The 25,462-nt window shown below is 51.8% G+C and overlaps 1 protein-coding gene across 2 annotated transcripts; it reads left to right on the plus strand.

The window, feature by feature from the left end:
• SPARC (secreted protein acidic and cysteine rich) lies at nucleotides 1-24,891 on the plus strand. 2 transcript variants are annotated; one of them, XM_084637717.1, is made up of 10 exons: nucleotides 1-159; nucleotides 12,960-13,029; nucleotides 16,223-16,273; nucleotides 17,014-17,098; nucleotides 17,232-17,353; nucleotides 17,659-17,779; nucleotides 20,829-20,962; nucleotides 21,349-21,497; nucleotides 22,476-22,624; nucleotides 24,182-24,891. In XM_084637717.1, the coding sequence occupies exons 2-10, from the start codon at nucleotides 12,973-12,975 to the stop codon at nucleotides 24,208-24,210; spliced, it is 897 nt and encodes a 298-aa protein (XP_084493843.1). In that variant the 5' UTR covers nucleotides 1-159; nucleotides 12,960-12,972; the 3' UTR covers nucleotides 24,211-24,891. The 2 variants fall into 2 exon arrangements, with proteins under 2 accessions (XP_084493843.1, XP_084493844.1); XM_084637718.1 differs by having other exon boundaries at nucleotides 16,226-16,273.
• Nucleotides 24,892-25,462: the final 571 nt, after the last annotated feature.

Genomic DNA, 25,462 nt, shown 5'->3' on the forward strand with positions numbered 1-25,462 from the left:
GAGACAGATTTGGAAAACATAGAGGAGGAGGAGAGAGGGAGACCGAAACCCTGCCCAGTGCACTGAACGGTTTCCTCTTGCCTGGTTCTAAAACCTCCAGATTCCTTCAGACCTTCAGAGAGCCTGAAGTTTTCTCATCTCTACTGCCCTGTCTGCGAGGTATGGCACAAAACCCTTCTCCCTGTCCTTTCTCTATTTCAATTATTTCTCATCATTTCATTATTGCTAATATGATCAATTCCTGCAAAGCGTCTAATTACAGGAGTCTGAACTGTTAACTGTACAGAAAGTTCTGCCCATTATTCCTAGATAGAGGGGGCATGCTTGGTTCTGTTGATAAACCAGTGCTTTATCTATCTATCTATCTATCTATCTATCTATCTATCTATCTATCTATCTATCTATCTATCTATCTATCTATCTATCTATCTATCTAAAACTCACTGAATTCTTTCTCCTCCAGAGCTGAAAACCTTATTACCTTTCAGTTGCAGATTAACAGTGTTAACTGTTATGTGATCAGAAATACTGTATATGAGTTTGCAGTCTTTTCTGAGCTGGTTCAGTTTATCCTTGTTCCTTTCTTTTGTTTTTCGGTTGCTACAAATAGATATCTGTTGATTTATTTGTTTAGAGAGAGGTGAAGTACCAGCTTGCAGGCACATCACATTTACTGCACTGAGAATCAGATTTAGTTATAAATCAGCCCCGATTAATTAAGTCCTGGGGCAGCATACTGTCATTTGATACCTTGGTGTCCCATGCTTTTGAAAAAACAAAGTTTTGCAGATTTTGTTCTCCTGAACCTTTTACCACATTCACTTCTTTTTTCCTTTTCATTTCTTTTCTTTTCCCTTCAAAGAAAGATATTCTATTCATTCTTTTTCTTCCAAACAGCTTTTGAAATTATGTCAGGTTCTTCTTATCCCTCTAATTGTTTTGTTTAATTCTAGCTAAATTGTAAAGGACAGGGACCGCAGAAGAGAAAACAGAATTTATTTTTTTTTAAAGCCCAGTTGAGAGGCATTAAAAATAAGGATCAGACACTTCCGTTATTTATGTTTGTCCAGAAGAACAAACCACTTGTTTTCTTTAAAGGCAGCAGCTGCCTTAGCAGTCCAACTGCCTCCCCCACAACCCAGAAGAAAAACTTTGTTTCAGAAGCATGGACACATTATTACCGCAAAGAAAAGAAAATTCAGCTGGATGGTGGCTAAATTCCCATTTAGACTGAAGGGCAGGATCTTCCAGTGAATTTGAATTTGAGTACTTTGTCTTTATCAAGTTAAAACACCAGGAAAAAAACCCAAAACAAACCTAAAGGAACAAACTGGAAACTGCAACAGATTGTTCTCCTGGAAGGGTGGAAGAGATGGGGGGTGGGGGGAGAAATAGCTTTAAATGGAAATAAATGGCTGCAGTGTTCTGTGAAACAGTTAAAACAAAGCATTGTCTGCCACATAGGCAGAGGCAGGAGATGGGGAGGGGGGAAAACGGGGGAAAGAGGAGGACCAACTTTTCAAACTTTTTTGCAAGCCCCACCTCCTGCAAAAACCTCTCCTCTGACATGACTCACCCCACTGGAATGCTGGCTCCCATGGAAACCCTTGCAGGGTCCTCTGCTGGAGCCAGGATGTAGAGCCTTTATCGCTCAGACAAGCTGCTGAAGGCGGGGAAGGGATGTTCAGAGGGACCTTGGGGGAACGTTCTGCTGAGCCTTTGCAACCTGTCTAGAAGCTGCAAAGTCCAAGGGTGTCTCTGTGCAGCATCCAAAAGGCTTTAATGGGCCGTCTCTTCGTCTCTCCCCTTCCTCCTTTCTAGTCTTCTCCTGGCTTTTCCTCTCAAGTGTGCGTACGCTGGTTCAGAGCAGATGTCACATTCTAACACCTAAGGAGGCAACAGGGCCTGGGTATTTTTGCAATAGGCACTGAAATATCCTTATTCTGAGGTGAATGACACCTCCACCCTAGGAATGCTGCATTTGGTATGAATGAGGACAGGAGTCCAGCCCAAGTGAATGAGAGTATTTTCTGCCTCATCACAGGGACTGTGTCCCAGGCAGAGGGCAGTAATTCACTGGGAAGGATTCAACTTTACTTTGGTTCCTTATACCGGGTAGCTTAGTCCAAGAAATGGATCAGAAAATAGATAGAGCCAAATTCTGCCCCCTGACTCAGGGTTGGGTAGTGCCCTGCTCTACAGGGAGTCCCGCTGAAATGAACGGTGGAGTAAAGTACTCCTCACGGTGAGTAGGGGGTGGAGGAACCCAGCCCACAGAAATGTAGCGCTAACTATTTGCAATTCACCACAACCCCTCTCTTCTCCCTTTGAAGTTGGCTCCACCTCTCCCAAGCTAACCCCCATCCATTTAGCCCTAGCAGTCTCAGAGCTTGACAGACGGATTGCACCTATCTCCTGAAGCAACCAAGTCAGAGAGGTGGCTCACAGAGGGCTCCATCCTGCATGATGTTGTGAGCCTCCTGAGAGCACGCAACAGTCCGACTGCCAAGGTCCATGGAAAGTCCCCTCTGACCTGGGCTGCTTTCAAACCCGCTCTTCAATCGCGTTCCAAGAGAAATTAACAAGTCACTGTTCCATGTGGCTGTGACACTATTGGCTCAATTACCACTTAAGCTAAGAGCCAGGGCTAAACCGCGTGGGTGTTAATTCCGCCTGACTGATAGCCTAGGCCTGGCTTACACCGATTTGGGATCAATTTAACTATTCCCACAAGGGGGCGTGATTTTCGACTGAACTAGTTACGTCGGCACAACCCCGAGTGTGGACAAAGTTACATCAGGATAAAGGTGCTTGTACTCTTATACCTTACTCCTGTAAGGAAAGAGGAATGAGCTATGCCTTTGTAAGCACCCTTATCCCAGTATTCCTGCAGCCACACGTGAGGGCTTGTACCACTTTAACTCTTCTGGTATCCCTATGGCAGTACAATTTTTTGTTTATGGACAAGCCATTTTTCAGTCTTAATCTAAGGATGTGGCTGCCGCCTTTCCACCTGGCTCTAAGTATAGTGCAGGTGTGGGTGTGCTGGTGAGGTGAGGTGAGTTTCTGCAGGTGTTGGGAACCATCCAGGCTTCCATCCAACCCCAAATTCCAGCTTCTTCTCTCCTGAAATTTGGTGCTGAATGCTGACAGCCCCCCGTGAAACAGCTGGGCTCGCTGGCACGGAATCTGAACAGGGACCTGACCAAAAATACTGTCAAACCAAAGACTGTTCAACATGAACTTCACATTTATTACAGCAAACAACTTAGTCTAAAACCTGGTTTTACCCCAGCACCGATTTGTTAAATCAAATTGAGAAAGAGCCTTGTTTGCATGGCTCAGGCTCTGCAACCGCAGTGGGTTCACAGTGCTCCCGTTATGTTTATGTAATGGTTGTTTTCCTCCTGTGTCTTGACGTGCTTGGTATATGGCTATACTTCTACATGCTGGCCTTTTTTCACTGATATCCTCATCCCCTTTTATTTGATCTGAGGAGCTGCAATTTATTATAGAAGCTGCAGAGCCTTTGATCACTAATAAATACTAAGGCAATATTAGTAACACACAATCAATGATATCTTGCACCTTTAATATGTTGACCCTCAAGAGCTTGAGAGAGGGAGGTGAGTATTATTATCACCATTTTACAGAGGGGAAACTGAGGCAGAGAGCAGTTAACATGTGATTTTGCCCCAAGTCACAAAACTAATCTGGAGCAGAGTCAGAAATGAAACCCATATCACCTAACTAACTTACCCTGCTCTAACCACTAGACCACACCCTCTGCTCTCAGCCACAACAGCAGTCTATGCTATAATAGCAATAGGTTCTGCCTAGACTCCTTAAGGACATCACGAGCAGAGAGTGGCGATATAGATCTTTACATTCATCTATTTCTCAGCTGTTTCAGCAGATGAAATTGAACTGCAGTTACTTCTAAAATGTATCGATCATCCAGTTTGCAAAAAATGGCACCATCAAGCCATACATTAACCAACAGCTTTCCTAGTCCCTAGCAGCTTTATCTGAGCTGTGAGATCATCTCAGATCCCGAGCTATCAGCTGCAGACTGCTGCCCACAGGTGGCAATGTGCTGTTCTTGTAACCCCAGCCTGCACTCAGGCTCTTCTGTGTTATGTGAGTGCAGGAGGAGGGGGGTGCCCCGGGTCTTGCTGATTAGGCTCAAAAGGAAAAGCAACAAAGGATCATTTTAGACTCTCTAAAACACCCAGAATACTTTGTCAAGGAACCCAGCCAGACGATCATTTCCAGGCTCATCACATGCCAACTCCAGCTACCACTGAGCTCCATGGCAAAACTCCCCTGGACTGTAAATGGAGCAGGGGCAGGCATTGAGAGATTTTATTCAAAGCACTAAACTGGTGCATCACATAGAGGAACTGATTCAGGCTGGAGGAGGGTTGGGCTTTTCTGTCCTGTCTGCATATCTTGAACTGGACCACAGGGGGAAGCCTCTCATAGGCTGAGCAGCACCGTTCTCCTCCCCTCACCCAAAACTAAACGTGGCATCCTAGGGGACTTACGTAACCTTGGCCTAGGGCGTCTGCCACATGGACTACGTCATAGCTTCCAAATGACTCCCCTCTGGTAAGGCTGTCCAGCTGTCCCGCCCCCAGATGTTCCTTCTCATCCTCCAGGAGAACATCCAGAGAGAGGAGAGGCAGAGGGGGGCAAGATATTTGGGTTCTGTCTCCTCAGAGTCACTTGCTTCTGAAAAGAACTCAGTGCAAAATTAGTTTGTCCGAAAACAGTAAAACAACATAAAATAAATGCAGAGTAGAATGTACCCCGTATTTCAGGATATAATTGGGTGGGGGGAAAGCTTTTTGATTATTTTAAAAGCAACAAACCAACGAAACTAAAACATAACGTAGAATTAAAAAAGTGAGCAGCTTCAAAGCAGTAAAGGAGTTGCCATTTTGAGCCTAATTTGAAGGGATATGTGGATTTGTTTTAATTCCTGCCCATGAGACTACCTTTCCATCAGCAAACCTCTTTTGCTGGCCCAGTGCCTACAGCTGTCCGAGGCCTCCAGTCTGAGGGTCTCTTATACAGAACAGATGATAAAGAACATGACAACTTCTCTGCTAGCATCTGCTATGAGCTAACACAAACCCGCCAACAAGGCAGAGGCCAGCCTCCGAAGAGTTGTCTCATCTGACTGTGAATTCGGTGACCTCACACCAAGACAAAGTTGACTTAGTGGAAGCCTTGTCCATCTCAACTCTTGTGCTCTTCTAAGTTTATTCGCAGTATGCATATATTTCAAACAGTGGTGAAAGGTGATTGGTTCAGGAGGGAGCTAAGCTAATGATGGTCGTATCTTTATGTGGTGACTCCTATCCAAATGGGAATTCTGAAAGGGTTTAAGTGGGAGCCAAGTGTTGCCTAGGCCTTATGTTAGAGAGTGGTAAATTTGACCCAAAGTGCTTTATACATTTAATGACCTGATTTTATGCATTGCACCTATTGGAATCACTCTGCCAACCAGCAAAGTGCAGCCACCTCAGGAGTGAAACGTAGCAGCTGTGTTTAACAGCCAGTGAGAGATTCAGTGTTTTCGGAAAGGTGAGGAGACAGGCTCATGGCTAGTCCTGATGAGTTATTTTAGAGGTTGATTGAGCGGATACAGAGCAGTCAGCATTTCCTGAGTTTAGCAGAGCAAGTCCTGATGCCCTTATGTTCCTAAAGTAACATCCCCAGGGAGGAATATAGGAGTGTCTTTTTAGATGAACAAGTGGGATCTAGGCCTAGTTCCTCATTAGTGTAAGGTTTCCTAGGATAGGAACTAGGGGTCATACTCAGGGTTTAACAGTGATGATATTTCACTAGCAAAATCCTGGTTTATGCACAACTCTTGCTGGTAAAATAAAACCCCCATAATAAAAAAAGATCCGCTATCAATGACACAAGTGTATTATCCTTTATATTATGATAACTGAGATCAAGGACCCCATTTTACTAGGCATTGTGCAGACACTAAATGAAAACAGTCTGCCCCACAGAGCATAGGGTGGGAGGGGAAATTGAGGCACAGTGTGGTGAAGTGACTTGCCCAAGGTCACACAGTAGTTCAGCAGTAGGGCTAGGAACAGCAGGCAGGTCTCTTGGGTCCCAGTCTAGTGTCCTAGCCCCTAGACCACACTGCCTTTCTCTAAACAAAGAAAGGGAAGTATCTGGAATGTGCAGCCCCCTGGGGCCAGGATTGTGGCAGATGGATGGCGAAGTTCAAGCATGTAGGAGAATAATAAAGTCTAGGGAGCAGCGGCACCAGCAAAGAGGGGTGGTGAGGGTCAGGAGAACGGCAGGATCCCTTAGAGATGAGGATGAGGGGAGGTGCTAATCCTGGAGAGGCCAAATGGGGCCAGCTGAGCACAGAAAAAACTAAACCAGGCCAAGGGGGGAGACAACACAGGGCCGCTGCAGGATTATAATGCAGAGCAGCTAGATATTATAGTAATAGCCACTTGAGAAAGGCAGACAAGCAAACGACAAACATTTCTGATCCCCGACACGAAGGCAGCAGTAAATTCGTGAACAATTTGAAAGACAATGGGGCAGATTCTGCCCCTTCCCTGGTTCTCCCCAACCTTTCTGCCAGGGGATTTGAACTGCAGGGGAGTTCCCCCCAGCACAGGGGCAGCATAAGGCCAAAGGAAGTGGCCCTGCTGTGCAGCTCCCATAAGGGCATGGCAGGGACATGGCCAATGATGAGAGGACGTGTGTCATGGAAAGTGGGAGCATGTCCAGAGCTTGGCTATTCTGAGCTGCAGAGCAGATTATAGGCCGCCAGGCATGGCGGCTGCTGTGAATTAGAATAGCCCTGGCTGGATCCAGGAGCAGCCCAGCATAAGGGCAGTGCAAACGCAGCATTTGACCCTCAGTGCCCATCCTCTCTCCCCCCGCCACTCCCAGGCTGCACCTTCTGAGAGGCAGAGCACAGAATCAGGCTCCTGGAATCTCAGCTGTGCTGGGTTTGAACTGGGCCCAGCACAGCGTGGCCCTGGTCTCGGCTCACCGCCGTAATAAACACCATAAACAGTAACAACAAAACGCAGGTTTGTGAAAAGATTCAGGGGATAAATTAACCCAGAGGCTCCTGCCATTTTTAGCATTGGCTGCCCCAACACCTTGTCAATTAGCCACAGAGTCGGGCTTGTTTATACCCAGACTTCAGTGATATTCAAACATAGTAGGAACGGTGCTAGCTGTTCTGGACAAGCAACTCTCAGCAAGTCATGACCACGGCTACCAGGAAGCCAGCCTTGTTCATGAGCATCAGAGGCCTGGTGATCCTGGATAAGCGCTGTATGTGGGTCAGCCACTGAAATCCACAGGAGGTGCGCCCATCTTCTTCCCAGACCCACCTGGAGTTCAGCAGCCATGCTGGGGGGAGAGGAGAGGTTCTGGTTGTCAGTGTTCTCCCCTGAAGCTGTGGTACAGGACACTGTCAGAAAGAGGATACTGGGCTAGACAGACACTGGTACGGGACACTGTCAGAGAGAGGATACTGGACCAAACAGATCATAGATCTGACCCAGGCTGTTCCTATGTGTGATGCTGCTGGGTCAGCTTCATTTTCCTCATTTGTTCCTTGTGGGCTGGGCAGGAACGGAGCCTTCGACGTGCTAGATCTCAGCACCAGCCCTGTTTTATCCCCTCCAAAGTATCCCTATGCTACATCCCTTCACCTTTGCCTCTAATGCCCGGTCCTAAGGGCTGAGGAGAGCCACGTGCAAGAGCAGAGCCCAGCAATGGCAATTCCAAATACTTCAGAGAGGTGAATGCTGAGCCCTGTGAGGCTCTCTCTTCCTCTGCTGGTTCAAGGCACTTCCAACCACAGCTGGGTCAGAGCCAGGGGTTCCCAGGCAGAGGTACCAAGTCTCTCATGGTAGCCTAGGTCACTGAGCTCCTGGGATATCCCATGGGCTTTTTCAGAAATTCCTCTCTCATCTCATGAGGGCTCTCAAGACATCCTCACCTTGACTTGCCCTCAGAGTCTGGTCACAGTCTCTGTCCATTGCACCAACCTGCAAGATGTAGTATTGGGAAGGCATTAGGTACTCAGTGGAAACCTGAACAAGCCATTGCAGCTGCCCAAGCATTGCCCGAGCGTCACCGTCTGCTGAAACTCAGGGCGGAACTTACTGGAGACAGGAACATGCATTGGACGTGGTGAGATGAATAGATACCCTGAGAGCCTGCAAAGAAGATTGTGCTGCCCCTGTCCTCTCCATGGTAGGTAGAGAACTGGGAAAGTATCCTCTGTGACTCACACCATGGTGGAAAACCTTCTGCTACAGCACTAGCATGGTGGAGCTATTGCCGAGGGGCTATATTACCACATAAGAACAGCCAGACTGGGTCAGACCAAAGGTCCATCTAGCCCAGTCTGACAGTGACCAGTGCCAGGTGCTTCAGAGACACTGAACAGAACAGGTAATCATCAAGTGATCCATCCCACTCATCATTTAGGAAGGGCCATTCATCGCATTGCTAAGCAGCACGGGTCTTCCAGACCCTGAAAAGTCCTCAGTGCAAAGTCTCAGTGCAGCTCCTCTCGAAGGCTGGGGGTTTATGAGAGTTTATTTTAATTTTGTTTTTTAAATAAACTTGTTTTCCTGCCTTGGGCGCGAGACATCTATGCAGTGCTTGTTTGCCTGGAGAGTTTATTCAAGTCCCCCCTTCCTCCAAACACAACAGTGGGACCTCAGAGCGTCTCCTGGCTTCTAGTGAGCATCCGATTCAGAGACCCCGGCTCAGCACAATCCTCTGATGTTGGACGGGTTTAGAGATGGGGACATGATCTACATGCAATCCAGGTTGGTTGGGGGGGCTGCACTTTTTCAACGCAAGCCCATTCTCCCCATTCAACTCCCCCTTCCTCTGTGCTCAGCACGGTGAAGTTTCCATGCCTTGGACAGAATGGAGCAAAAGGCAACTTCCAAGCCAAACAACCCCTGTTAAGAGAGACACAAGAGAAGCCCTCACAAGCCAGGGGATGGCAGCGGTGGAGGAAACAGCCAGAATCGGCTGTACTTTTCCACCCAAAACGCCCATCAAAAGGGGAAGAACTAGTGACCTCAGTTTCAGGTCTTGGCAGCAACCAGGAGAGCTTTCAGCAGCCTCCAGAGCAAATAAAGGAGAGAGGAAGGGACTTGGTGTACGGAACAGGAGGATGGGGGCGGAGGGAGGACCCTGTATGCACTAAGCAGCAGCCAAACTGCAGGAAATAGATTTCCCCTTCACCCCCACCCCCTGCTTCTCAGCACAAGAGCCTCTGATACCGAAATGTCAGCGGCTGCTCTATAGAGATTGGCTACCGTGCAGACTCACCGAAATCCATGGTACCACGGCTCTCTCGCATCCCGGCGGGGAGTATATCTATACATCTGTCACGCCTGTGTAAAATATGTCACGGTCTATAAATTGTGAAATATTACATTCTCAGCAAGTCTTCCCACTTATGCTACAGGCCCGCATGCTATTTTAGGTAGATTTCAATGTACCTGTAGCTAAAACGGCCTGCATTTTAAAAAGCATGAAAACAGGCCGCTCTGTGGCTAGGTGAGATATCATTTTGTGCATAGGGAATCTATAGGGCATTCCCCTTTGGCCAATGCAATCGGGAAGTGATCCTGGCTGGAGTAATTGGTGAATTAAATAGTCACGCAGCTACATTTAGCTAAGCAATGAGCCATAGCAGGCAGTGCCTTTCTGGGCACAGCTCGGTGTAATTCTGTGCGCTCCCATCTCCTTTTTCTTATGAAAGGCAGATGCTCCAATTTTGTTTTAGGCAAGAAGAGAGCAATAGAATCTATCTGAGTTAAGCCAGCCTTGCTTAGATGGTCTTCGGCCGTTAGCTTTTTGGCAGGGCGGGGCTATGCAGGAGCCGTCATCCTTGAGCTGCTAAAAGACAGACAGACATTGAGAAGGACTCTTGATTGCCCCTCCTAAAACACAGGACTTGTTCACCTCTCACTTACCTTGGGGATTAGCTCCAGTTACCACTGGTATAGACACACCATTCCAACCCCCCAGTGTAAACAAGCAAAGCTGCTCTCAGCCGGGATTTGCACTGGTGCAGTGCATCCCTGTTACAGGCAGGGTTAGGTTGCAGCAGTGAAAATGTGGGGTTCTAGCGGATTTGCCGAAGAGATGGTGGCCATCAATATAGACAAGGGCTGAGAACCAGCTTAGGAACTTTTATTCTGAGTAATTCTCTGCCCCTTACCAGGGGGGAGCTCTCTTTCAGAGCGTCACAGCCTAGACAGCTGCCAGCAGAGACAGGCGGATGGGAAAGTGATTTGGAAGGCGTGGGACAAACGCTGGGTTTTTTTGCTTTCCCAAGAGGGAGGCAACGGCGAGAACTTCCGCTCACACCATTGCTCCATCCCACCGTCAGATGTGAGGCCTCTGCCTGCATATTCAGCACCCAGCCTAGGTCTTTCCACCCTCTCCTTTCCACACTCAGAGGGGTTTGATCCCTCCACACAGGAAGCAGCGGGGGGAAACAAGGATTGATTGATTTTCCCAGCTGCCACTCTCGCTTTGGATGGATTTAAAACAAGACTCACTGCAGCTGGCGCTAACTGGCCCGCTATTGGCAGGCCCTGCAGAGAACCCAAGCACTGAATGGGCCTGAGACCCTGATCTCCCCTCTCAGTCCTAGGGGGAAGGGGAAGGATTCTGCCGCCTCCTCCTGCCCCTGTGCTCCGTTCCAGCGGTGGACAGGGGCTGCAAAGCGCCTGCAAGCAGCCTGGGGAGACTTCCCCAAGTGCAAGCATTACATAGGGTCGCCTTGGGCAGCCTTGCATTGTCCCCAGTGCAAGCCCCAGTGACGAAATGGGCTGGGGGCAGAGGAGTGACCGGAAGAGGGGGCAGGGCCATAGCATGGAACACTATGGACATTCTGGGCGTCATGAAGGCCCATCGGCAGACCAGGCTGCTCCATCTTACACCACTCTGGTACCTGGAGCAGCCCAGTTTCTGCAGGGTGCAAAGCTGGTGTCAAGCCCCCACCCCGGCCCGGGACACAACCCAGAGTCCTCTCAAAGTCTCTCCGAGTCAGTTTTGAGGCCCATTGGCAGGGCAGTGTGGGCAGCCTGCACTGCTGCAGTCTCTGGATCAACAGAGGGCATCAGTCTCCTGGCTTTCCCTCAGTCTGTCTGTCTAAGGACTGGGACACTACTCAGCCGGGGAAGGCCAGGCAGGTTGCAGGCCTGAATGCAACAACAGGAGATAAAAAGTTAAGAGCGGCAACAAAGATCTCAGCCCTCTGGGAATGCAGGGACGGGGTGAGCTGCCTCCGCTCACACACCAGCAGCCATGCTCGGCAAACACCAAGGCCCTGATCTGGGCAATGATCTGGGCAATGCCCCAGCCCCTTTGACCAGGGTCCTTTCAAACAGGGGGGAGATGGTTTGGCTGCTAATGCAGGCAGGTCCAGAGCAGAGAATGCCCTGCCACTGTCCTCAGCAGCTGAATTCCAGCCCCGCTCTGGGCCCAGCTTCTCCTGTTGATAGCGCAGGGGACTTGCACAGGCAGGATATTGGAGTCCCTGCATTTTTGGCTATCAGTTCATTCTGGGAGTCAGTTTGTGCTGGTGCCTGGAGAGCAGAAAGTGCCTCGGGAGCTCACTGAGGGGACTAAGGGCTTGTCTATACGGGGGGAAAAGCCTGCAGTAGCTGGTGTGCACTAGCTTCTCCACATTGACTCCTGTGTGGACACTCCTACTGTGCACTACAAGCGTCTTTGTGCGTATTAGCTTAACGCTCTTTGGAAGTGGAGTGAGCTAACCCATCTGAGGGAGCGCCAGTGTGCAGCGAGAGCGTCCAGACTGGGAGTACAGAGCAGTTAGTGCGCTTCAAATTCACCCTAGGTCACTGAGCACTAACATCACTGCATAGACAAGCCCTGGGAGTGAGCAACGGTACTGGGAAATAAGTGGGAGCCTTCATGAACTCATCTGAGATACACGCACAAAGTCCACTGAGCCCCCTTAGAAGACAGATGCAGAGACTGTAGATCCTCCAATATGTTTTACAGGCAAAAGGTTGGACATTGGTTTGCCTACATTGCATCGTGCAGGGAGTCAGGATTGATTAGCTTGACTTTTAAAATAAAGTGCTCTACCGCAGTCTCGAAGGTAAACATCTTCAGGGTAGGTTTGAGGCCTAATGACCTGTAGAGAGAGAGAGAACTTAGAGAATTCTGGGACTTCTTGAAACTTCTAAAACACCTGGAAAAGTTGTATAGGGTTCACAAGAGGTTAGAGCTTCATCCTGGAGTGTTCTCTTTCTTCCTCTCTCATCCGGTCTCACTCTGACTTATTCTTTCTCTTTTGTTCCCCAGTTTCTCTTCTCTGAATGGAACGACATATGATGCTGTATGAAGTTGTATATGCTATACCTAGAGCTGGTCTAATCTTTTTCAATGAAAAACAACTGTTTGCCCCAAATAAACATTTTTGCTGAAGATTTTCGTTCTGATTGCAATTTTCTGGGAAATTTTCTGCAATTTTCAAGGGAAACAATGGAAACCAAAAACGCAACCATGTTTTTCCCATAAAATTTTCAATGTTCAAAAACCGTTTTCCCCCCCCATTGAAGACAGTTTTCGATTTCAGGTTTGCACCCAAAAGCCAACTTTTTTTTTTTTTGCAGGAATATTTAAAAAAATGTAATTGGCCATTGTATAATTATAAAGTGCTTTGAGATCCTTAGATGAAAAACACTGCAGACATGAGTTCATGGTTATTAGCTGGACTCCTAGTTTGTGAAGGCCTTTTCCACCTTCCATCCAAGCTCTCTCCAGACCCAGCCCGGGGAATCAGTGACCCAGATGCCCTCCTGCCGTGAATTTTGCAGGTGATAAAGCTTTACTCGGTAATGCTAATGTCTAACCCTTGTTCTTTTTCTCTCCCGTTTATCCAGGCTTCATTGAAAGATGCGGGCCTGGATCTTCTTCCTTCTCTGCCTAGCTGGCACGGCACTGGCAACACCTGTAAGTATTTTGCCTGACCCTCATCCTGCCACCTTCCCTTCCCAGAATAGGCAGTCCCTGTGCCAGCCTGCCACCAGTAGAAGGTTGTTAACTTACACCCAGTGGTGAGCTGGAGCCGGTTCGCGCGAACCGGTTGTTACATCTTGGAGCAGTTTTAGAACAGGTTGTTAACCCGCTTCCCTGCAGGGGGCGCTGAGGCTTTCATGGGCTCCGGCCGGGAAGTGATGTAATTCCTCCTCCGGCCGCCGGGGGCGCTGCACTGCGGGAGCCATGTGGGCTGCTCCCTGGCCCTGGGCACGAGCCCTGGTGCTGCTGCTGCTCCCCCGACCCTTGGCCCCGGGGCTCCCGCTGCTGCCGGGTGGGTCCCCGGCTGCTCTGCTGGGCCTGGGATGCGTCCTGCTGCTCGGGCTGCTCCAAGCCGCTCTCCCCGCGAGCACCCACCATCCTGCCCACAGCCACCCCCTGCACCCCCTGCCCGCAGCCAGCCCCTGTCTCCAGCCACCCTCTGCACCCCCTGCCCGCAGCCAGCCCTGTCTCCAGCCACCCCCGCACCCCCCGCCCTGCCTGCAGCCAGCCCCTGCCGCACCCCCTGCCCTGTCCGCAGCCAGCCCCTGCCTCCAGCCACCCCCGCACCCCCTGGCTTGCCCGCAACAGCCCCTGCCTCCAGCCACCCCCTGCAGCCCCTGCCCACAGCCAGCCCCTGTCTCCAGCCACTCCCTGCACCCCTGCCCGCAGCCAGCCCCTGCCGCACCCCCTGCCCTGCCCGCAGCCAGCCCCTGTCTCCAGCCACCCCCTGCAGCCCCTGCCTGCAGCCAGCCCCTGCCTCCAGCCACCCCCGCAACCCCCTGCCTGCAGCCAGCCTCTGCCGCACCCCCTGCCCTGCCTCCAGCACCCCTGCCTCCAGCCACCCCCGTACCCCCTGCCCTGCCCGCAGCCAGCCCCTGCCTCCAGCCACCCCCGCACCCTCCGCCCTGCCCGCAGCCAGCCCCTGCCTCCAGCCACCTCCACACCCCCTGCCCTGCCCGCAGCCAGCCCCTGCCTCCAGCCACCCCCACACCCCCTGCCTACAACCAGCCCCTACCGCACCTCCTGCAGCCTCTTAAATCGCCGTCCTGGAGGAATTTAAAAATTCCTCCCGGGAAAATACAGACGTATAGTCACCCGGTTGGTACAAAAAATGCATACTGGAGCACGTCCCTTACATCAGAACATTCTATAGGGAACCGGTTATTAAGATTTTGGCAGCGCATCACTGCTTACACCTCCCCAGTAAATGCCCAGGAAAATCCTGTATTGGGTGGGGTTTTTTCCGCTTCGTGGCACTGACTTGACCCTAACTATAACAGCCTCATTGTGACTCCCCTTTTCGCAGCTGCTGAAGCTAATGTGAACCTCATGGCCCATTTTCCCACCGGTTTGGGACCCTAACTCATCTTCAACCATCACCCACATCCTTGTGGTACTATGGTCACTGCCCGATCTTTATCTGCTGGTTCCTATGAAATGCTTCTCTGTCTCCCAGTAAACCCTTGCAGAGGGGAGAAAGCCATGGAGCCATTGTGCGGGAGGTTTAGAATAAAACATGAACAAGTGCCCATGGGGGAACAGAACAGAATCCCACAGGAATGGCACTCTTACTGATTATGTGTCTTCTAAGCCCCTGCACAAATTCACGCCCCAGGGCAAGGAGATTTCACAGGGGGTGCAGCCCAAATCAGGGCCTAGGCCAAAAAGGTAGGACTGCATGGCCATTAACACTTTTGATTCTAAATGAAATAACCGGGAAGGGAAGAAGGAAGAGAAAATGCTCCTCCTGGATAGCCAGAAATGGCTATGGGCCATCTGACATCTGGTGAAGGGGTTAAGGGACCAGGAGACCAACACGCATTCCATCAGGAGCTGCTCCGAACAGTACCACTTGGGATCCCAGTAGCCACATGGTAGGGAGGGTAATTTAGCAATCAGACGCCTGGCACCTGAAATTCCAATACAGCCAGACTGTGAGTCAAAGGAGCTGGAACGTCCTCAGCCAGGCTTAACTCCTAAGACATTAGTTCAGATTCAGTAACCCAGTCCACTGGGGCGTCTAGCCCAAGCGGTGCTCCAAGAGTGGCCCTTGGAGAAACCTGATGCCCCTTGTGAAGTCAGAGGTAGGGAAGATCTTAAGAGGGTCTCCACTAGTAAAGCAAAGATCCAAGAGAAGCTGCCCACGGAGGTGCCCCTCTCTCCTCTGCACATTGGGAGTCATGAATGTTATTAGCCCATTAGCCTGCAAGCACAGGTTCTCTGCGAGCTGCCACCCTGCCACTGGGTCAGGGGGAATGCAGGCAGTGAGGCACTGCCAGCAAGGGAGCTGCTGCCAGAGGGTTGAGTGAGAGGAAGTGAAGAGCAAGCTGAGATTGCAAGCTCTGTGGGGCAGGGACCCTCTTTCTGATCATTTGTTCAGCGCCTAGCACAATGGGATCCTGCTCCGTGACCGGGGCTCTTATTGCAATGCAAGGAATGAATACATAATAACAGTAATTAATAATTGTGTGGGAGGGGACTCGGCCTCACTGACACCCCCAAATGCCTCTTCCCAGGCGGGGGCCCTTGGGAAGAGTACCCTTGTTCTGCATTGAAGAGTGGAGCTGGAGCTGCTCGGAGGGCAGCAGATGGGGAAGGCTTTTCTTCGAGCCAAACTCTTATCTGGCACAGCCCTGACATAGACCCCCGCTCATCCTCTGCCCACCAGGCATCTCATGCCCCTACCAGACTCCACACAACATTTCTATTACGCTGACCAAGAGCTCAAGAATTCCCGCAGCTCAGCAAGGGGTGAGATACGGCTGCGTCCCATGTCAACAACGTGGGAATGGCTGCCTCTCTCCATCAGGAGAGGTCCCACTTGGCTCCAGTGACGCTGTGCATTGACGAAGCGAACAAGGGCCAGGCACAGCTCTGAGTACCAAACGGCGGCCCTCTCTGTATACAGGCAGAGCGTGTAGAAGTGCAAAGGTGCGGGAAATAGAGACAAAAGGCATCACTGTTTCATGGCTTCCCCAGCCGGCAGGGTTCCCCTTCCTGAGGATGCTGACCTGTCCACACGAGGATCTGGGCTCGGCTGTGAAAAGGGGGCCATGGGGCAGGAGATGTGAGATGTGGGGGAGGTCACGTTTCTGACAGCACTTTCCCCCTTCTTCCTCCTTTCCAGCAGGAAGCCCTGCCAGATGAGATTGAAGTAGTGGAGGATCCTACAACCGTGGTATGAAATGACACAGCATTGCCTCTCTCTTGTACACTTTGGGGGCGGTGCTTGGGGTGGGGGCAGCGTGCAGCCCTCTGGCTGCCCCTACGTGTAGGAGCTGGAGAGGGGCCATGTCGCTGCTTCCCGGAGCCACGTAGCGCTCCCCCACATGCTGGAAAGGCCCACACCCATCTCCCCAGTGGGAGCTCAAGGGCCAGATTAAAATGACTGGTGGGCCGGATCCAGCCCATGGGCCGTAGTTTGCCCACCCTGGTTTAAAGATTTCAAGTTACAGAGAATCCACAATTTACAATAGTTTAAACCTGCAAGGACCCCTGCCCCATGCTACAGAGAAAGCGAAAAACCACCAGGATCTTTACCAATCTGACCCAGGGGACAATTTCTTCCAGACCCCAAATCTGGCAATCAGATAGACCCTGAGCATGTGGGCAAGACCCACCAGCCAGACATTTGGGAAAGAATTCTCTGTTGTGACTCAGAGCCCTCCCCATCGAGTGTCCCATCACCGGCCGTAAATTATCTGTCCAAGCTTTGGCTTCTGTGTGGAACCCCTCCCACCCTCTTTCAGTGGGACCTGCTAAATGGCACATGGTCAGATTTCCCAGCAAGCTCAGCACCCAGCACTGCAAATCTGGCCACTCCCTGGGGGCCGAGTTCTCATGCTAATTCTGGCCATAGTGACCATGCGCCATATCCCACTGGCCAATCTGTGGCTGAGCCAGTCTCCTGCCTTCTAGGAGCCTGTCGGAGTCAATCCCGTCCAGGTGGAGGTTGGGGAGTTCGAGGAGCCCACCGAGGACGTGGAGGAGATCGTCGCTGAGAGTAAGTGACTCCCTACCTGCCCACTCCCCGCCCTGCTCTGCAGCATCCCAGCCCAGGGACCAGAGACATCTGTCCCTTCCTCCTGATGGGGGATTGGGCTCAGATCCAACTTTGCTTTCCCGCCCCCTTTCAGATCCCTGCCAGAACCATCACTGCAAGCATGGCAAAATCTGCGAGGTGGACGACAACAACACCCCCATGTGCGTGTGCCAAGACCCCTCCACCTGCCCACCCAGCGTTGGCCTGTTCGAGAAGGTGAGCCGAGAAATGAAGCGCTATTAAGGAGGACAAGGATGGGAGAAGCCGAGCTGCTGCCTGTACGTCACATGGCGACTAGTCCATGGCCCTGAATGGCTTAGGAGACTGATCATAGGAGATGGAGTCTTCCCCCGGGGTCACAGGTTTGATTCTGGCCCCGGTCACTAATTCCTCAATCTGGTGGCCCATCTGAAATAAGTTCGTTGCCTCGCTCTCGTTCCTGTAGGGAAGGCGTCAGGGCCAAGAGTTCACCAGGCTGACTCGCCGTGAGTCTCTCTAATGTTCTGTCCCCTTCCCCGCAGGTGTGTGGCACTGACAACAAGACCTATGACTCCTCCTGCCACTTCTTTGCCACCAAGTGCACCCTGGAGGGCACCAAGAAGGGACACAAGCTCCACCTGGACTACATCGGGCCCTGCAAATGTGAGTTTGCACCTTCACAGGGGTAAGGAGGCCAACCGGCCCCCACATAGCTCCTAACAGGTGTCTATGGCACATCTACTTGCTGCTCAACAACCAGTTATCTCCAATGTCTGGCTTGCAACCCTGCAGCTCGTCCATGGTGCTGGAGTATAGACTCCCGGTGCCGAGCACCCACAAGCCAAGGATCAGTTGCTGCCTTCTAACCAAATCCTGAAAGGGCAAAGGGGCTGCAGGAAAGACCCTTCCTCTTCCCTCCACTAGAACCCATGAGCTGGGAGAGGAGGTAACCATTTAAGGGGAGTGGTCCCACAGTCAAGGCTGACCAGGGCCGATCATCTGTTTGTGCCAGGGGTTCCTGATCCTGCCTTTTAATAAGATAGCACATCCCCTGTCCCCTAAGGCCCTTGATGGGGCTTGCCCCACCGAATGGGCTGCGGTCAGGAAATTCTCCCCAGTTCTCAGTGTAAAAGCAGACAGGGACTGCCAGGAGAACGTACGTTCCTGCAGCATTTCCTGGTCCTAAATGGGTACCCGCGTCCAGCTCCACCACCGTGACAACCTAGCCATCAGCACCTTCTGGGCACTCCTGCATGGGAGATCGGAAGGGCGTGCTGGGACTCTCTTTGTCCCTCAGCCCCCCCTGGGCACCCGCCCTGGCCCAGGTAGAATGCCGCCAGCCTGTGGCACTCCCTGGGCCCAAGGCGCAGCACCAGCCAGGCTGGGGATGTGACCAGGGCTCTGCTACTCATTTATGCAGCAGCAGTAAGTGTCATTGGACTGGGCCCCCTGAGCTGGCTGCCTGCCTCTGCCCAGCACCGGCACGAGAGCTTGAGGTACCTTTGTGTGGCCACTACAGCCTGGCGCCAGCATTCCTCCCAGGGAAACAGCCAGAATTTGGCCTTAAGGGTCGTGCTTTTTCCTACCGCTCATCTATCCTTGGGAAGGCCACTGGGATCAAGCGCGGGCAGCACCATTTCTCCCCCGCCTCTGATCTCATAAGCACACACAACAGGCGCTGACAACGGCGCAACGTGCCCTGCGGGCTGGAGCTCTCCATTTGGTCCCACCGTCCAAGCCTGGCCCGTGACCGGCCCACGTGCCCAGACCTCACAACCGGTGCAGCCAGCCCTAGGGTCTCTGCCAGCTTATGTAATGCAAAGGGAAGGCGGCCTGCGGACTCATTGGAGCTGCCAGGGCAGAGGGAATTGCAATCACTAGATGAGCCCCACCGCTAAGCGTTTTGCTGGCTCAGCACTTCTGAAAGGCGGGAGGCCTGAAAGGAGCAGATTGTTTCATCCTGGAATGCCCATTTCAAATGCAAAGCCGGGTTCTGTTCAGACCTGCCCACCTCCCCGCCCCCCTCCCCGAGCTCTCCTTGCATAATAGCCTTATTGTGATCACGGTGTCTCTGCTAGACAGCACCTAGCAGGGGATAGGAGGCCGCTCAGGAGTATGATTCAACAGAGAACTCCAGGTGACAATGAGGCCTCTGTATTTTATCCAGCACTTCTCTCTTAAGCCACATGCTGCTGGATTTCTTGCAGCTGGTGTTATTCAGGGGGCAAGGGTGGGAAGGCTTGTAGACAGCAGCTTATCACACAATGCTTCATGCAGAGACCCTTCATGTACAGGGCTATATGGGAAAGCACCTTGATTTGCATTTGCTGGGGTTTTTAGGAGCAGCACCAGCCACCTGCTGATAGTGGGAGTTTCAAAGTGATGATCTGGTGCCCAAAGAACCAGCTGCCCACACGGGCTGCATGTAGGGACCTGCCGTTTTACACAGGAGCCAGGTGCTAAACTCACGGGCATTTAAGGACAACGTAAAGTAAACCACGTAGGGCCGTTGACACCTGGTGGAGGGATGTTGAATCTCTTTAGCAACAAACCCAGATGTCAGATGATCAGTTCTCTACATTTATCTGCATGTTCTTTAGCCACAAGGGACCACTGCAGGAAAATGGAATCTGTATACCATCAGATTTTCATCTGCTCCTGCTGCTTATTCCCTACTCGATCATCCTTAATCCTCTGTGGGCGACGGAATAATTTCCACAGAAATCAATTGGCAGGGAACAGACCGAGGGTTTGGACTCCGGGTGAGAAATAGGTGGCAGGAGCTGGCAGGCCCCTCAAGCAGGAGAAGACATTCAGGAAGACATCCCAGGTAGCAGGGGGCTGATCAAGAAGAACCGTTGAATTGTTTCTAAATATAAAGAGTTTTCCGACGCCTCTCCCATTCCTCCCCCCCCCCGGCCCAGATGGCTGCAGCTTGCCAATAAATCGGTGGTTTGCTCTTTCCAAAACAAGCTTGATCAGCACAGCGGCTGGTGTGTTTTGCTTCCCGCAGCATCCCCGTCCCGTGCGGGCAACAGATTCCTTCACAGCGTCTCATAGTAGCTGCAGCAGAAAGCTCAAGTGATTAAACCATAGCCCCAGGCGCCGTTTCTGGTGGCAGGATGGGAAGCAAGAGGGGGTGGGATGGGGTTTCGCTGGGCGACAGCAAACAGAATGCAGGCTCACGCTAGCTTGACTGTGGCAGACAACAGCACAGAGCCACCAGGTTTATGGATTCCTAAGTTAAGGCCAGAGGGGACTGCTATGATCATCGAGTCTGACCTCCAGCAATAGGATTTCCGCCTGGTGGTTTTTGCACTGAGCCCACAGATTCATGGTGGAATTGAGGAGACTTCCCCTTCCGCCACCATGGCTGGATCGTTCATGGGTCCCCACCAGTGGGGCTGCATGGAAGGGTTGATCCCAGCAGCCCCGAGGGAGGTAGGGGTGTCCCCAAGAGAGCATGTGCTGCTCCGGGGGAAGAAATGCAACCACGAACACAGCAGAAAAATGCCTGGATACATAAACTGCAGCAGGCCGCAGCAAACAGCAGAGCCGAGGTGAAGCCCCACCCAGCGGCTCAAGGGCCAAGGAGGCGACATTGTCTTGAATGGGCGTCCTGTTAAGGTCCCACTAGGGAAGCTGGGCAGGGCCCCACAGGGGAGAGGCCCGGGCCGGGCACCGCGCTGATGGCTCTGTGCTTGGGTTCCAGACATTCCTCCCTGCCTGGACACGGAGCTGACCGAGTTCCCTTTGCGCATGCGTGACTGGCTCAAGAACGTGCTGGTCACCCTGTACGAGCGCGACGAGGCCAACAACCTGCTGACGGAGAAGCAGAAGCTCAAGGTGAGTGGACGCAGTGTCCGGGCGTGTGGGGAGCCCTCCCCGGGGCCCGCCGTGACCCAATCCCGTGTGCCCTGGTGCCTGCAGGGAGCGCCGCTAATGCCAAGGTGGATTCCAGCCAGCACACGGTGGTGCGCCCCTGAATCCCAGCCTAATTGCAGGCTGGTGTGTGCACCCAAAGCTCACCCTAGCGAGCAACTCAGAACGCCCCCGTCCGCACACCCGCCAGTAATACTCTTGCTCGTTCGCACTCCATCGTCCTAGAGCAAGCCCCTGCCCAGCCAGCCTCTTTGCCCCCCTTTGACAGTGAGCCCCGCAGCGGCTCTGTCCAGGAGGCGGGCTCCCAGCCGCAGTCACCAGGCAGCTTCACGAGGTCTCTGCTTTAACAGGTGAAAAAGATCCACGAGAGCGAGAAGCGCCTGGAAGCCGGCGACCACACTGTGGAGCTGCTGGCCCGCGACTTCGAGAAGAACTATAACATGTACATCTTCCCCGTGCACTGGCAATTCGGGCAGCTGGACCAGCATCCCATTGACGGGTACGGAGCTCCCCTCCCAGCCGGGGCTATGGGCTGATTCCCTGGCCTTTCCCTGCCGGCTTGCTGGGCTCACACTCAGATCGGGTCACAAGTGCAATGGGTGTCTCGGTCTTATCCCAGCCCCATGGTTGCAGGAGTTCTGTGCTCCAGAGAAGCCCAGCAGCGGGCAGGACGTCGGTAGGTTCAGGTTGCGGTGCACCGGCAAAGCAGCCGGGTGGGGATCAGCACTGGCATGGCGGGAGGCGATGCAGGGGAGGATTGCAGGGAACTCAGCAAGCCGGGCCTGGGGCTCGGGACTGGCAGGGCTGAGGTATTCAAGGCTCAATTAGCAGAGCTTTGCCGGGGAGAGGCCTGCCCTTTGCCTGGCTCAGATCCAGATGGCGACAGATCACAGCACGGGCAGGCTAGCAGGAAGGAACGGGCTGTGCAAGGAAAAGGATGCCGAGCCCCGCCGTGAAGATGAGGATGATAAGACGCTATAAATACATGCAGCGGAGGGGGAGATTTGTGAGCCAGAATTAACCCTCTGCGCTCTGTGCTCCATGCCTGCCTTTACTGGGCTGTGACGGGATAAACACCCATGTGTCTGAGTTGCTGTCGGGACAGCGCTGGACGGCTCAGGTGGCCAGAGAGTGGTCGAGGGAATGAGGTCACTGACCGCCCGGTGGACAGTTTCCAAGGGAAGGCATTGCTCTTAGCCAGACCCCATGTCAGCCGCATGACCCACTGCCCAGGCCTGGCCCAGCGCAGACTGAAGCCAATGGACTCCATTAACTCCATTGGGCCCTGGAGCTGGTCCAGAGAGCGTTCTCGGGTGGGAGGATGCAGAGTTGAGCCACACACGTACCAGAAGCCACACACGGGGGGTGGGGAAGGAGGGTGCAGCGACGCTCCCCGCCCCATCAGCAGAGCAAGGCTGTGGTGCATTGTTGGGGGGAGTCTGGCCTGGGGCTCAGACCATCTCGGCTCTCCTGGCAGATACCTGTCTCACACCGAGCTGGCCCCACTCCGAGCGCCTCTCATCCCCATGGAGCACTGCACCACCCGCTTCTTTGAAGAGTGTGACCTGGACAACGACAAGTACATCGCCCTGGAGGAATGGGGCAGCTGCTTTGGCATCAAGGAGAGTAAGTAGCTGCTGTCCCCGCCCTGGTGGCAGCTGGGGACAGTAGAGGAAGGGGCAGGCAGAATGCAGGGAAGGGTGGGACTGGTCCGAAGACAGCTCTCAGAGATCCTCGCTGACCAAGGGCTAAAGAGAAGGCAGCAGCAAAGGCAGGGGGTGATTTGTGCATCATTTACAAAGCCTGGTCCTAATCTGTGAGGGGCATCTTTCCCTGTCAGCCCAGAAAGCGGCAGGCACCCTTTGGCCACTAAACAAATAACAGCACGAATAGAATTAATGCCTTTGCTTGTCAAAACACTGTCCTACTTGGGGTGACCTCTGCCCCGGCCACAAACAGGGCGGAGAAAATCCTAGAAGCTTAGGCAATGGGGACAGGGGGGAAAAGATCTATTGGTTCCTCCGCGGTGGGATTTTCAAAAGTGCTCAGTGCTCAGCATTGGCCCAGCTCTCCCCTTCTGGCGTTAGGGCTTTTGTCTACATGGCCCTGCAGTTTGGAGTAGAGGGGAGGGAACCACAGCCCTCAGTACTGCGCTGCATTGTAACTGCCCCGTGTGAATGCTGCGGGTGCAAACTGAAAGGGATCTAGTTCATATTCCCGCTAGTCCTATTTAATAAAGATGGCATATCTCCTGAACCGCACAGGATTCATTAGGCTGATGAGCCCCAGCACAACGAACCCCCAGGCCTTCAACCGAGGCCTTGTTTATTATGATTTACCATTTCTGCTGTGGTAGCACCTCAAGGCCGGACCCAGTTGTGCGAGGTGCTGTACAAATACGTAGGAAATAGCAGGCCTGCCCCAAAGAAAGCGTGTGCTAGTGAAGAATATCAGAATAGATGGCAGTGCTTCAGAGGCAATAAACATGACGGTTGCTATTTCAGAGAGCACCTGAGTGACCCCCCTGCCCTTAACCTTGCCTAGATGTCATTGTTGCTGAGTGAATATCTGCCTGTTAACTTCCCACATACCTGGGAGTCATTGCTTAGCTTTGCCAAAACCCAGCAGATCACTGCATCCACCACAAAACAATTGGGTGTGGAATGACTCCCGATTGGGTCATCTGCCGTGGAGACTGCACCTGGGAAGGAATCCCTGGGAACTTTAGGTCTAAAAGGAGGAACTTTTACCCCATGAGCTAAAAGCACCCATCCTGAGAGCCTTCAGCAGCACAGAACTCACACCTTAGGAGGAGAAGGGTGCTGAAGTGGCTTTAAATTAAGCATGTGCTATATGCTGTGATCCCTCCCACAACATGCCCCTTCCATGACCAGCTCTGCCCCCTGGCACGCCTGTGCCAGAGCTTTCAAAGGGCATGTGCCAGGGGAATCTTCCTCCTCCTTTGGAGCCCCTCCATGCCTTTCCAGCCTTTTTACTGAACAAGAAAGGAGTCAGAAGAGGGGTGAAAGTCTGATAGCTTGAAGGCAGTAGTAGTCATTAACGTCTCTGTGCGATGTAACCACTAGAGGGGGACAAAGACCCACGCGGCATTAGCCTGGGTTACATACAGCATAGTCTGAATGCTAGTGAAGACTTTAACTTCTTCTCTCTCTCCTTTTGCAGAGGACATTGACAAGGACCTTGTGATCTAAGCCAGCAGCTTCCTTCTCTGTTGCCTCCTCTTTTCTTTTCTTTTTTTACCTCCTGTTTCCTTTTATTTTTAAACCTTTTTTGTTTTGTTTTTTCCCCTGGGGACAAGGTGCTAATATAGATCTAAACGTATATTAACGGTGCTAAAAGAGACAACAACTTATGGTTAGTAGCCTAATGAATACCACTAGAATACTCTGCTCACTCATCCATTTTGGTGTGTTCTTCTCTGCTCTCTGATTCGACAATGACGTTACAATAACCAGCCCTGTTCCTGTGCTAAATAGCTACTCCCTCTTCGTATCTGCTCTTGGATTTTTTTTTTCAAACTCCTTACTAACATGTTCTTCAGATGTTTCAATGTAAAGGAAAGCCATCCCAGAGGATTAACTCCCTGATTTCCAGACAGCAAGTGAGGGCAGATGTATCCAGAGGATGTTAGAAGATTGGGCTTTCCAAAGTTTAGCGGAGCAATTGGTGGTGAAAGTTTGGAGTGCTGGATTTTAGTTCCTGTTAGGGAGGATGGAGAAGGGAGTGGGATAGACACTGAAGATCCAGAATGGCAAAATTCCCAGGGCTTGAATTTATTAATAATTGGGCACAAATAGTTTTTAAAAAACGCACAAATTAATTAAAACCCATCATGTAAAATCCCCTCTAAAAATAAAGGTTTGAAAATGCTACGTGCTTTATTATTACTCGGTGATTGTATTGTTCTTGTGTTTTCCATGCTTTAAAGTTAGCTTTTGGTGCTGACATGTTTGGTGGTGGTATTTTTATTTGACCTTGCTGATGCGATTCCACTGGAGCCAAGACAATGGTCTCTGTGGCTTTCGCGACATTTCACGTCCCCCGCATGTCACTTCCCATCCCAGCCTCTGCCACTCTTAAATTCCAGCCCTGCTCCACCAGGGAAGCTCTGTTCAATGTGGAGGCGAAGCTCCTGCTCAGAAAGATGCGCGTGACATAGACAAGCAAGTGTTTGCTTTTTTTGAAGCTGTTGTGGTGTTTCGATTTTGTTTTGTTTTCGTTGGGGTTTTTAATGGAGTGGGTCTCTACAGACTCACAGGAGATGGTTAGATCTCGCAGGCTGAGAACTCTTTTTACCTCTGAATGTTCCCCAGTGCCTTTTATTATTAAATTCTTGCCACAGTGTGAGCAATCTGACGAGTCTCTCGTAATAAAAGATAATTATTTGAAACCGTGACACTAAACGAGCTGACACTATTTCCGGTCTCCCTGTCTGTTTCTTGT

This window comes from Lepidochelys olivacea (genome assembly GCF_965140295.1).
Source record: "Lepidochelys olivacea isolate rLepOli2 genome assembly, chromosome: 8".
Taxonomy (NCBI): Eukaryota; Metazoa; Chordata; order Testudines; family Cheloniidae; genus Lepidochelys; species Lepidochelys olivacea.